Source organism: Lagopus muta, chromosome 19 (assembly GCF_023343835.1).
Source record: "Lagopus muta isolate bLagMut1 chromosome 19, bLagMut1 primary, whole genome shotgun sequence".
NCBI classification, from domain to species: domain Eukaryota; kingdom Metazoa; phylum Chordata; class Aves; order Galliformes; family Phasianidae; genus Lagopus; species Lagopus muta.
The window spans coordinates 5,753,182-5,766,135 of NC_064451.1; the positions used below are offsets into that span (position 1 = coordinate 5,753,182).

Below are 12,954 nucleotides of genomic sequence, written 5' to 3' on the forward strand. Positions count from 1 at the left end.
GCCTCTGCTCCCAGAGCCACCTCCTGTTTGAGCACAGCCCAGTGTCCCAGTGATGACACGAAGCAGCTCAGCTCAATGTACTCAAGGGTGTAAGTTCTACCCTGGATTTGGTTAGTTGAGAAGTATTGCTCTTTAAATAAAGGTGCTGATGTTACTGCCGGTGTAGCAATAAAGGAAAAACACAAAGTTAATTTCAACTAGCAGAATACTATGTTTCCTTTGTCCTCAAAATGGAATTAGAAAAAGCAGAGCAAGCATAAATGAAATTATGACTTATGTAAGTGGTTCCTCATTTTTGTACTCTTCTGGATTTTACTTCCCTAAAAAGGCAGAGCTGATTTTAAACAGACTTTTTTTTTAATTAAAGAGTTATTAGAAACAGTAAAAAAACAAAACCCTTGTGTAGACTTTCCCCTCTTTTAGCTCAGATCTTCTGTAAGCACTGTAATGGGTCTTAATGATTCCTTGTAATGGACATTTCTGCTTTTGGGGTTAGAAGAAAGCAAGTCCGATGAAAATAGGAGAACATGATTAGAAAACCACAGACACTGACAAGTGTCAGCACCAACGTAAGGTCTGTTGTTTTTCTTTCAGACAGACCAGGATTTCACACTGGCAGTGCTCACTGATACTGCAGTTGGTGCTTTAGCCTCACATCTGCCGTTCAGTTATCTGCTTCCTTTCCTGGAAACAAAACTCAAGGGATTTTTAGATTGAGAGCAAAAGTGAAGGCAGATTGCAGGACATGATGTTACACACACAACTCAGTCACCAGTGCCTTGTGCACTTCAGCTTTGTCATCTCTCTTTCCAAATGTAACAGAAGATGCTAAAACAAAACTTGGGAGGAAATCACTGGAACACTCTGCCACTCAGTGCCATCTCCAAAGGACTTAAGGAGGAACCGTATGGGATCACTGCCTCATATTCCAAGGATGTTACAGCAGGTAGTTCTGCTGTTCTCGTCCCATTACACTTCTGTTATCTGTTAGTTGTGTTCACATGAAGTACTTCCTTGCCACGCTCCTCTTCCTTAAAGCAGGGACAGAAAGGAGTATGATCCCATGTCCTCTGAATTGTTACACAGCCTTTTGCAGGCACTGACAGCTCAGATTATCAGCAAAGCCAGGAAGGACCCTCTTCTTGACAGTTTGTTTGAACAATCTAAAATCATCTTAATTACTTAAGTACTTTAAATCTCCCATGGCCACCTGTACTGCAAGGTGTTTGGCTGAACAAAACCAGCACAGAGGCAATATTCAGAGCAGATGAAATTGTTCTGTGTCAAAGCCAAACGTCCATTACGTTGTACTGTTCTGCTGGCTCCCTGCACGACCTTCCCAAAAGCTGCTTTGCTAATGTATTCCTGTACAGATCAAACACTCTTCTGCACAGACAGCTCCTCCCTACCTCCTCCTGTCTCATTTCTTTGCTAAGATCTCAGTGCAGCATTAGCAACGTTACTGCTCATGAACAAAACTCAGATGTTCTCGGATCTGGCAGAGGGACAATGAGATGGAGAGGAACCGAGGAAAGGAAATCTTATCGAATGTAACATTGTAAAAGCGGAATTAACGATATTATGCAGCTGCACTGAGCATAAAGAGGGCCGCATCAGACAAATGACAATAACTCATTTCTCATCTGGCAAATAAATAAGATTGGGGTGCGTCTGGTTAGAATTTTGTTTTCGAAGATCATTAAGCGCTTCCATGACCTTTCAGTCTGACGCTGCGTGTAACAAAAATCACCAAGGACCTATGAGACATCAGCGGCGTTCTCAGAGCAGACAGAACGAGCTGCCAGCTCTCAGCAGCCTCTCCTCCTCCGTGCTTCTAGATGAACTAAGCGGCCCGAATTCATCCCCCTGGAAAATGCCACGATGATCTGAACACTGGCCTCCAACTCTGTTGGATGAGTCAGGCACTAAAACTGTTTACATACAAACATCCTGGTAGCTAACAGGGGAAGGAAATGAAAGAGAAGGAGAACATAGTGAAAAAGGTTCAAATGAAGATTTAGTAACAGCCTTCCTTTTTGCATTTTTAATGAACTTGTCAGCAGAAATTAGAAGGATTGCAGAGAAAGCTAGAGGAAATTGTTCTCATTATTTCACTTCTCAAACGAACCAACTAAAAGTAACACAGTACAAAGCATCTCTAAGACTGGCTTAGACTTCTCAGGCAGCACATTATATTATGTCACTTTTTCAGGCAAACATTAAAAGTCATAACTGCTTATGAGGCCAAATAATAAATAAGAGTTAGTACATTTGAAATGCAAGCTCATGCATTGCCCAAGGAACTATAAGCTGGTATTTTTAGAGTGAACTGGAAATATTCAGCATTATTTTCAATAATCAGTTCAGTGAATGGCAGTACTGGAGGACTGGGTCACAGGCTCAGCTCCCACCTCCAGCAGTGCCTTTCTCTCCACGTGCCTCAGTGCTGCCCCACACAAACAGGGCTGCCAGCTGCCAGCCCCTCCAAGCAGTGCAGAGGCACCTGCTGCTATAGAAGCAGGATGGAAAGGCAATTCCCCAATCCTTAGAAGCTTAAAAGAAGAGATGCTGTGAACCAAAATGCAACTGAGGGGAGAAGGCATTTACCAAACCTCCTCAGGACAACTTAGAAACCAGCTGCATCCCCACCAGAAAGCATCAGAAATGGGAATTTTTGGATCCTACACTGAATACATCATGAAATGGAAGTTCCTTAGAAAAGAACTGAAAATGCCCTATATTAAAAAAAAAAAAGAACTTTTTTTCTTTGAATTTACTGTCTGTAACCAGATGAGACAAAATACTGTTTACAGCAGTGTTTTCGATTCTCTGTGACTAAGCACTGAAGTCCCACTGAAAGCAGCTCTACTGTTAAATAACTCCAGTCCTCTTTCCTAAATGTCACTGCAGTCCCTGGAGCAGAATTTGGGCTTTTTTAAACAGTTGCACTTCCTCAACGTTAAAAGGTGTTTTTCAGTGCAGGCTGTAAGGTGCTGCACTGTTGTGTCTCCTTCCTGGGATTTTTTTTCAATAATACTTTTAAGGACCCAAACCTCAGAGCCAAAGCATGAGCAACTTCTGAGTACAGCTGTGCCACATATGGGCTTGCAAGAAGAAAAAAAACATTCTTTGCTTTATTGCAGGGGAAAAAGTATGGTGGACTTGCAGTGTTGTGTCACAAGAAGCACAATTTAGCTCCATCTACACTCAGGTGGGTCCCCAAGGTCAGCCTCCAGCCTCTCTACAATGCAGCAGCACCCAGCTTGCTGCTCCAGCTGCTGGCAGGAAAGGCTCCAACCCCAATCCCTCTAAACCTCCCACCTGTATTTCAGAGCACGTCTGTCTGACCATCAGCTCCGCACACAAGATGTAATTTTGAACCACGTGCACCACAGCACAGGGAAGTGAAAGTCAGGTCAGGCACCAAAAAAATCCGTTGACTTCATAGGAAATGCCAGAAAAAGATCTACAGTTCTGAACAGTGGTGTATGCAGAGCTGCTAAATTCATGGCTTGTGACTTGTGTGTGAATATTGCTTCCAGTTCAGCTGCTCTTTCTAAACATTGGATAACTCTCCCTCCTTCCAAAAATAAGGAACTTAGGGTAACTTCTATCAGAAACTTTTTTTGTGGTTTCGCCGTGGGATTTTTGACTGCAAATGACTTCACAGGTTGGGATTCCTTGGATTTGTCTGCATGTTATGGTCAAACACAACGGACTCATCCACCAAACAAAACAAGTTCTTACATAACAGAACGTGCAATATAAAAGCGCAGGAAGGAAGAAAAGAAAGAAAGAGAGAGGTATCCAGAGGAGAACTTACCCCGCGCTTTAGGCTCCTGAAGCAGTGGATTTTGGGTTTGGAGGTCATGAACTCGTTGAAGCGATGGGAGAGGGGTTCCTTTTGCTGCTTGGGAGACTGGGGGCCGTTGGGAACAGCAGAGGGTGAGGCAGAGGCAGGGGGAGGAGGAGGGGGCTGATGGGGGGATGTTAAAAGGGACATAAGCTACGTATAAGAGATGGAGAAGTGACAGAATAAAATCAAAATAAAAAGATAAAACACAAAACGAAAATAAGCATCAAAACCAATATTTGAAATTCAGAGAAAAAACAATTAAATAATTAAATATTAAAGGCCATGGTTCAAGAAGTGGGGGGAGAAGTATTTAGAGTTGTGTTAAATGAAGGTGTGATAAAATTGAAGTTTTTAGTAAGTGATGCAACAGAAGAGTAACAAAGCGTTTCGACGGGAAGCTCATGCAGACTCTTCCATGCAGTGCTATCCTACAAACTGCCCTGCTCTGCTCTGTGGACAACTCGGAATAATGCAAATGGATAGAGCTTACAAATACCTGCATTTAAATGGATCAGATAATGAAGGTACCTTAGTGCCCAGTAGCGTTTCTATTATCTGGAAAACAACAAACCACATTCCTTCCTGCTTTCAGATCATAGCTCAGCAACGTGCATCAAACTTCACTTCTACAAACGCTACAGATTTGCTCAGGAGTTGGTCTTTTGTTTGTTTGTTTTTGCTTCTGGCTACACTAATGTAAGCACCAGACAGCCAGCTTCTCTCTTCTACCAGCAAGAGGAACGACCCATTTTGATCAAGTAGGCTTTTGGACTATCAATGTGGTCAGTAAAAGTGGTTTGATAAGGGTCAGAGCAAGGGTGAGATCGAAATGTGAAGCTGCTCTGGGCTTCCATCAGTGTTCCTGTAAACTGACACAGCGCAGTCATCCTGACACATTCTGGTACCCTCAGGTGTACGGTGCCATGCATTATGGTGTAGAATATGACAGTGAAATGAAAAAGGTTTGATGGATACGTAAGTTAACGTGGTCTTTAAAAAGTCAACTGCTCAGTTAGCTGTGCTCCATTAGTTATGCTACAGAAGAAAGAACCGCAGCAATTCCTTGCTTCCCACCACCCAACTGCAGAACCCGAAGCACAGACTGAGGAGGTCACACAAATGAAGTCAAGGAGTTTTAGAAGTGTCAAAACAGTGATGACACATTGAAGTAACAGTGTTAGTTAGCACACGTGACACCAAGTAAGTGGTATACAATTCCTTCTGAGTTAGGAACAGAAATGGACCATGGCAAAGACATGACAATTAAATTAATATAAAAACTGCAACGTAATTAAAGAAATTACAACAAAAAAACTTCAAAGATATATTTAAAAAAACCTTAAGTAACCAAAGACTACAACAGAACACCATACTAAGACATCAGTCATTCACTTTCTGAAACTAAAGTGCTCTTTAAAATCTGTAACTGCCCAGATCTCTAGATAAAACAGTGCCTATTGACTACACGCATACTAGCTAACACAAAGCTCGTGTTTGCAGGTCAGTACCTTATTTTTCTTGATGAATGGCCACAACTTGCCCTTGGATTTGCCACCAAACTTCGGCTCATACTTCCCATCCCCTCTGGAGTTGGAAAGGCTGGATTCGGAGACAGTGCGCTTCATGGGCTGAGTGAAGTCCTCAAAGTCAACATCTCCTGGAGGCTCAAAGCCTGATTTAAAGGCTTCTATTACCATCTGCGAATCCTGAAATGGGACAGATCAAGAACAAGGGCAAACACCTCAGATGAAGGCTGTCATCACACTGCTTCTAGCAGAGCAGATCAAGGACAAAAATGTTTTTCCTATGGAGGAAAGAATCTTTAAAGGGACTGGTCTCATCCTGGCACATAAATACTCATCCTGCTCCCAAGTTCTGGAAGAGTTTCTCCTTCTGCTCCAAGATTAAGGCATGCTTTCTTGCATCTGTTGTCATTCCCACAACGTGTTTTAAAAAGCTATGCAGAGCATATTATTCCACCAAAACAAGGCACTGCACCATGTAAGACTGAATGCTCCCAGATACTACAGCCATACACTGCCTGTGTACTCTCTGCAGTGGCTTTGCTTTTGTTTTTTTAATAGAAGAAAAAGATAAACCATACAAGAAATAATATATAGAATTTATCCTAGTCAAGCCCACATACATGATTAATTATATATAAATGCAGACTTGGACTTAACTTGCCAAAAGCATTTAGGTCTAATGGCCTCAGAAAAAAAGTTCTTCTGAGCACTTCTGATCTGTATGACTTCTCAGGAAGGAAGCTTTTTACATTATAGTGTTCTAACAGTTCTTACTCTAAGATCATTAGGGGAACTGTGCACAAAGATCTTATTAGTTCTCTAGAGAAGGGCATCATCATCCTGTTTGAATCAAAGAACTTGTTGCTTTAGAAGCATTTCACAGCTTCTGCTTACATCCATGGGTAAAACTGCATTCATGAGAAGTCCAGTGGGATAAGCACAGATTCAGAGGCCAGATGCAATTAAGCAAAACACAGCTTTAAGAAAAGCTTTGCAAAGGTATGGTGGGGAACACCTAGCACAGTAGGGCTCGAAATCCTCACTCTATCAGGTGCACTGTAGAATTCAGATACAGCTGGTAAAGGGGGTAAAGCAACACCTTCTCCATTACCTCATCCCAGATTGACATTCTGTAGACCTGAACCTTGAAGAGAATTTTTTATAATCATGAAGGAAGAAAGAAAAGACAAACATACATGAGGTTACATGAAATCCACTGCTGGTATTTTATCCCATGCCTAAAGCCTTTTTTTCCCCCCCCCTCTCTTTTTTCCTCTGTTAATTGTACAGCGCTCCCTCTATTCAGTCAAAACATCCTTCCATGATGATTGAGCTCAATATAAACAGCATGCTCCACATATCACAAAGAGATAATGTCATAACAGGAACTCCTAAATCCGTAACAAATTAATTCTATCTGCTGCTGGAGTAAATTCTGCAGAGGTTCACTCAGCAGTCACTGCAGCCCACCCTCGTAATGCGACCTCTGTGTGAGAAAGAATACATTGAACAGGAGTGCATCCAGAGCTGCAGCAGGAACACAGGGCTAACCAGTGCTACCAGCTATTCCAGAGAGCTTCCATTGCTTACTGGGAGTTGTAAGGACTTCTATGAGGGCATAAAGCAATTCTGCTTGCACAGTTGCAAATTTCCTAGCTAAGCCTGAACATTTGCCCATTTTGCTAGTAGGTGTGAGGCAGAACTTTGTCATTTCTAAGCTGCAGAGAATAATGAAATATTTTCCAGATATCATTCTGGTTCTCAGTGCCATCTAATGAAAGAGGGGCCTTGAAAATGAAGTGGTCTTTGAGAATCCTGCTGGCAGCTATGGATGGCAGGGCAGGCAGAGATGGCTGTGGAAAGGAAGCCTGCTGTTAGCAACCTGTGCTTCCAGAGTTTCAACCTAACTGCAGAACGACATCTTGACCTACTGCTGTGCTGCACAGGTCTGATACTCAATCAGAGTTGTTCACAAATGCCATGGAAACCCCTTCATTGGTCAGCATGGTAATAAGTTCAGGTAGGTACCCACATGAACTGCAAAGCTGTGCTTTCATTTTGTTTTTCCTTTTAAAAATACTGATGTCATACCATCAGCTGGGAAGGTTTTAAGGACAGCAAAAAAAAGCTGCAGAACTTGCAGGTTCTTACATCCTCCCAGCGAGGGCTGACTCAGTTTGGTACACAAGGTAAGGCACCAGAACTGCTGCTCTCTCTGTAATTATTTTCTTTCTGACAAACGCATCCTCTGAACTTGCTGTGGCTGTTAAATTTAAAGGCCTGGTTTCTGAACTGAAGCTACCACACCAACAGCACAGCTTTCATTTACCTTCCCCCTTTTTTCAGCAACTCTGCACATGATAGCTGGTAGAACAAGGGACAACCAAACGAAGAACACCAGCCAGGAGCCGTGTGAGAACTCCAGATGCTCGCTGCATTTCCTCACCATCAGTGTCAGAGCTCCTACATCTCTGCTTTGGTGATGCTGTGTACTTTTGTTTACAACTACCAGATCCCTGAGATCTCCTCCCAGCTGGGAAACACGTGTCAGTGTGAGCCCAGAGCTCCACATCGAGCTCTTCCTGCTCAGCAGGCTCTCGGTATTGCTCACCATTGTACTGGTTTTGGTATCACCAGCTGTCCTTGCGTTCGACTTGCCTGGAATCTGACCTCAATTTCAAAGCTGACTGCAGCTCAGATCTAGCTGACTTTCCCATCCAAACAAATTCAGGCTTGAAAGAGATGAGTAAAGGAGATAAACTTCAATTGAAATCTTTCAAAGAAAAGAAACTCTTCTGGTAGCAGTCTAAGAGCCAAAACTGCCTTCTTACAGTTTTAATGTAGAGATGGGAAAGGTCTGCTGGAGCGGTTTGCATGACTGGCTGAAGGAGAACAAGATGTTAAACTGCCACTGCCTGCAGCTGTGGCTGCTTATAACGTGGTAGGACACAGGAGCAAGTGTACCACTCTTATTAGAGTCAAGGTGAGAAACCACTGTTCCAGAGACATAAAGCCCTCAATGATATTTTAAGACAAGAAGAATCCTTTAGGCACACCAGTTTCCCAGACAGAACAGGCTAAATCTTTCATCACTGTTCAGCTATAACAAAAATGCAGTTAAGTACATTTTTGTCAGTGTCTGCAGAAGATCCCTAAGCCATCAGTGCTCGCAGCTCCTTTTTCTAATGTCACACTTGTGCACGTGAGCCATCAGTCTGACACATTTGTGTGCAAAGACCAAAGTTGAATACAAAATGCATCAAATGCTCAGCGTCAGTGGTTTGTGTGTTTCACTTAGACTGTAACTGAGGATATGAGCATAGTGTAAGCACAGTTATGAGTCTCTCCCCGGCGATTTTCACCATACAGCACCAAGAGTTGCACCCCCAAAAAGTGTACACTGTTCAAACACGGGAATTTGTGCTCCTTCTCCTATCCCAAAAAGGAAACAGTAACTTTCAGATTCCTTGGTTTCCCATGCTGCTCTCTGGGAGAGCAACCGCCGTGCAAAAGCAGGGGATTCATTTCAAAACCTCAGCCTCAGGCTTGTGCTGCCAATTAACTGCAGGCTCTGGGCACTGAATAGCTCAGAAAACATTCCAGTGAAAAGCTGCATGGGAATTTCAAACAGACAGCGAGACACACGCTGTTTGTATTTGAAGCATTGATGCGACCCGTGAGAAGGGCAGAAAGAGCAGGCACAGGCTTCATTTCCAAAGGGAGCAGATCGTTCTGAAAACAAAATAGAAAACACATTTGCCCTTGTGCTAACCGTGCATCAGGAAGCACAACTGAGCTCCTTATCAGCCTCCATCAGGGAGGCTTATTTTTTGATGTTCAAAATGAAGGTTTACCAGCACTCACGTACAGATTGCTAGCAAGCCTCAGTTCTTCAAATGAAGAATTTAAAACCAAGTAGAAATTTTGCCAGAACTGTTGTAATAACTAATGAAGCCAACATTTTAATTACTTCCATTATTAGAAGAGTACAGAATCCATCTGAATAAGAATTGGTGGTGATTAGATATCTGGAATAATGCCCATCATTCTCCTTATTCTGGGCAGAATTCTAATCTCCATTAACAGTTATTTCAAGAAGTCATTATCCTATCAAAAGGAGAGAATATTCCTAAAAGAAAAGAAAGCGTGGCATTTCCTGATGTTAAGTAGATTTAGGGAATAATCTGCCTCAGACAAAGCAGCCTGGGACAGGAGCCCATTATTTGTTCTAGCTCTATGACTATAAAGCCCTCACACTGCAGCTTGGACCCAGCATTGCAATCTCTGCACACGAAGCCATCAGTTCAAAGATGGCAGTCAGCAACACAAGCAAGGTAACACTTACATTCTTGTGATCAACTGATTCTGCAGCCTTTGTTATTTCATCCAGACACTTCCCAATGATGGGGATCACCTGGCGGTCAACATCTGCAAAAGTTTTCATGGATTCACCTATCCTCACAATTCTTCTTTCCTCCATCTCTTGTATTTTCTGAAACACGAGATCTCAGTCAGATCACATATATCAGTATAGATCACATATATCAGTATAGATCACATATATCAGATATCAGTAGTCACTTCACAATTGCAAACAATTTTTCTCCCTACCATACGCTGGCTGCTTTAAAACACAAGGTTTAAATATATATTTTTAAGAACAGACAAATTAGGGCAGCTGTTCCATCAAGGCAGTAACTGGCACAGTTCCTTCCAACATCTAAATACCATTCTAGAAGCAACCTGTGTTACCGTGACAGGGAATTTATCAATTAGTTTTGTATGTTAAAAAATGCTGATTTGTCAAAATCCCAGCTTTAGACATTTGTAAGAGTGGTTCTTAAAGCTGTTAACATAACTTCTGGAACAATGAACTCTCTTTCATTTTCTGCAGGACGCTGTGAAAGATCTTATTTTCATTCCACTGAAGATGTTTATTCCCTTGGATTTTTTATTTCCCCTTTTCCCCAGAAGATGACTTCTGGGTTACAGGCAGCCCTACACACCATGCTGCTTACAGATGTGCTTCTCAACATATGCCCCCTGCCCCGCAGTGGATTCAGTGTCACAATCTCCAGCATCTATTGCATGCACCTCTGATTTGGAACTGAGGGTAAGTGGATGTGGCATAACATTATTAAGAGATTATAATAGCAGGATACAGAAGGGCTTGAATAAGAGCTGCCTGTTTCACGTAAGACTGCAGGAATCTTACAGAACACCATCAGCCTAAAATCCTCATTGCCTTCATTAATTCACAAGCAACAACAACAATTCAATAGTTAAAGGAAACAAATCCTTTACAATATATCTGCTATTTCAGCAGCTAATAGAAAGCACCAGAGATTACTTGCTGGTTGGCAGTTGAAAGGATGTGTGTGCACAACTTGCACGCTCATCTACGAATCACAGCATTCACTGCATTCAGTGTTAAATACAAGTACACTGGCATACTTTTATATACAATGCCAGAGATGATTTATCTGAAGATACTGGTTTGAAATACCACGAGCAAAAGAGAAGGTGTCCACTTATGAATAAGAAAATGCCTATTTGCTATGCCAGTATTAGTTATTTCTTATCAGATGATAAGCATGTGACATTTCCTCTCCTTAAAGAGGGTGCATGTTCCTCTTCTTGACTCTTATGACCCATTACAATGGAACAGTCATTTAGAACTTCTGTTCTACAGCATTAATCTCTCTTTGTTCAGCCAAGCACACTGATAGCTTTTTTGTTCTCTGCCTGCTGTCTTTCTTCAGGCATCATAAGACAGTCAGCAAGCTTCCTTAAATTCTTTGACACTCACTATTACAGAATTATTGGAGTTTAAATTTAACATCTGCAAAGTCTGATTTCAAAACAGGTTATAAAGGACCATGAAGCTCTACAGATGTAAGCATGCCCCAGCTGCCTCCTGCTCCAACAATGCAAATAATGCTCTCATTCCCCAGCTGCACAGACACAAGAGCTTAATACAGCAAGACTGTGAACAATTCCAAAGACTATCGTAATCTGTCATGACAATTCATTGTTGCCTTCCTCAGAACAGAAGGGCAGAATTCTTCGTAGCTCTCCATCTCTCATATTGGCAGACTGCATACAATCATTGCTACTGGGGACAAAAGTTACCAAACAAAAGGCAAGATCCAAGAACTGAGCCAACAAGCAACACATCCCTTAGCTTTTATCATGAGAATTTGAACTTCTCTAGAACGGCATCAGTGAGCTTTACCTGGAAGATGTTTGGTATGTGTGTGTAGTAATGATCGTGCTGCTCACTGTTGAACTTCTGTAGAGTGGAAGAATATTCTGCTTTGCTGTCTTCTGCCATTTGATGTCTCAGCTGGGCTTGCTGTCTTGCCTAAAAAAACAAAGTCAAAAGAAATTTTTAACATATACCACTTGAAACTGAATGACGTTGTGCTCCTTGTATTACCATCCTCACAAGTGGGCAGCACAGAAACATTGGCATACGAGCCTCTGAACACTTCCACTTTTGGCTTACTCTTACTCACAAACCATTGTGAACCAGCATGAGTCTGCAGTGTGTACTGCTGGAATTCAATTCCCTTTCTTCTGCTAAACATGGCAGGGCTTTGCCTCTGTCAAACTGGCATATATTCCTGCCTATTCCTACAAACCTTTAAAACTCCAAATTTAACTTAAATCGGTCAAACTAGCACACACAAGACTTGTTTTCCTACTTTGCCTACGAAGTGATAGCTCTCACAGCCCAGAATGAACACCTCTAGACATTTGTACCTTCACAAAATAAACCTTCTGCAATTGACCGAGCAGAAGGGAATGCCAGTTTCCTCTGGCTAGCACGTGGCCCTTGAAGCTTACAGCTGCTACCCTTTTCTTGTGTTGCAATATGTTCCTTCTATGAATCATTCTGCACTCAGAAACAGCTTCTCTCCATACTACACGTGAAAGATGGCACCAAATTTGACCCTCCAGGTTCCTCCTTCAGGGCACGGGCTTTTTCAGGACACTTCTTCCTCCATCCTCTGTTGGATGTCACCTCTTTTCTTTAACACACCACTTACCTGCTGGCTAGCAGGACCTTCTGGAGATAGCAGAGGGACAAAACAAGTATCTGTCTCATTTCACGTGCCTCAGCCAACATACTCACAACACAACATCTCAATTCACGCACCCACTGTGCACTCTGCAAAGTCTTATCTCCAATTCCTTGAACAGAGCTGGCAGAAATTATGCAAGGAAACAGGAGCCCGAGGAGCAGCTGAGACACAACTCCTTCCTATTTTTACCCATGCAGATTTGCTTTGCTACCCAGCATAGCAGAGCACTGGGCAATTACCCTCCCTTCTCTGCCTTGAACAATCTGTCCCTGAGTGACCCTCTCATATTTTCAGATTTTTCTCCTAACAATTCTACTTCCTAAGGCCTTCTGTTATCTGCTTCACTGCCCAACATTATTCCCTAGCTGACTATCCCATCTGCTTATTTTAGCTGCCTTTTCTTTCCTGTGGTTGGCCTTCATACAGAAGCTCTTCCTTTTCTCCCTCTTCTGTATAGCTCCTGCCATCACTCCCTACCTCCAGT

The 12,954-nt window shown here is 42.4% G+C and overlaps 1 protein-coding gene across 15 annotated transcripts in view; it reads right to left on the reverse strand.

The window, feature by feature from the left end:
• The window catches only part of FNBP1 (formin binding protein 1), an 83,980-nt gene that overhangs the window by 15,754 nt on the left and 55,272 nt on the right, over nt 1-12,954 (reverse strand). For 7 of the 15 annotated variants that reach the window (XM_048966381.1, XM_048966380.1, XM_048966379.1 and 4 more), the window contains exons 7-10: nt 11,618-11,746; nt 9,728-9,874; nt 5,365-5,562; nt 3,824-4,006 (exon numbers count right to left, since the gene is read on the reverse strand). In XM_048966381.1, the coding sequence (XP_048822338.1) occupies nt 3,824-4,006; nt 5,365-5,562; nt 9,728-9,874; nt 11,618-11,746 (657 nt within the window). The remainder of the gene's footprint in view (nt 1-3,823; nt 4,007-5,364; nt 5,563-9,727; nt 9,875-11,617; nt 11,747-12,954) is intronic. The other 8 variants (XM_048966389.1, XM_048966388.1, XM_048966387.1 and 5 more) reach the window with 3 other exon arrangements.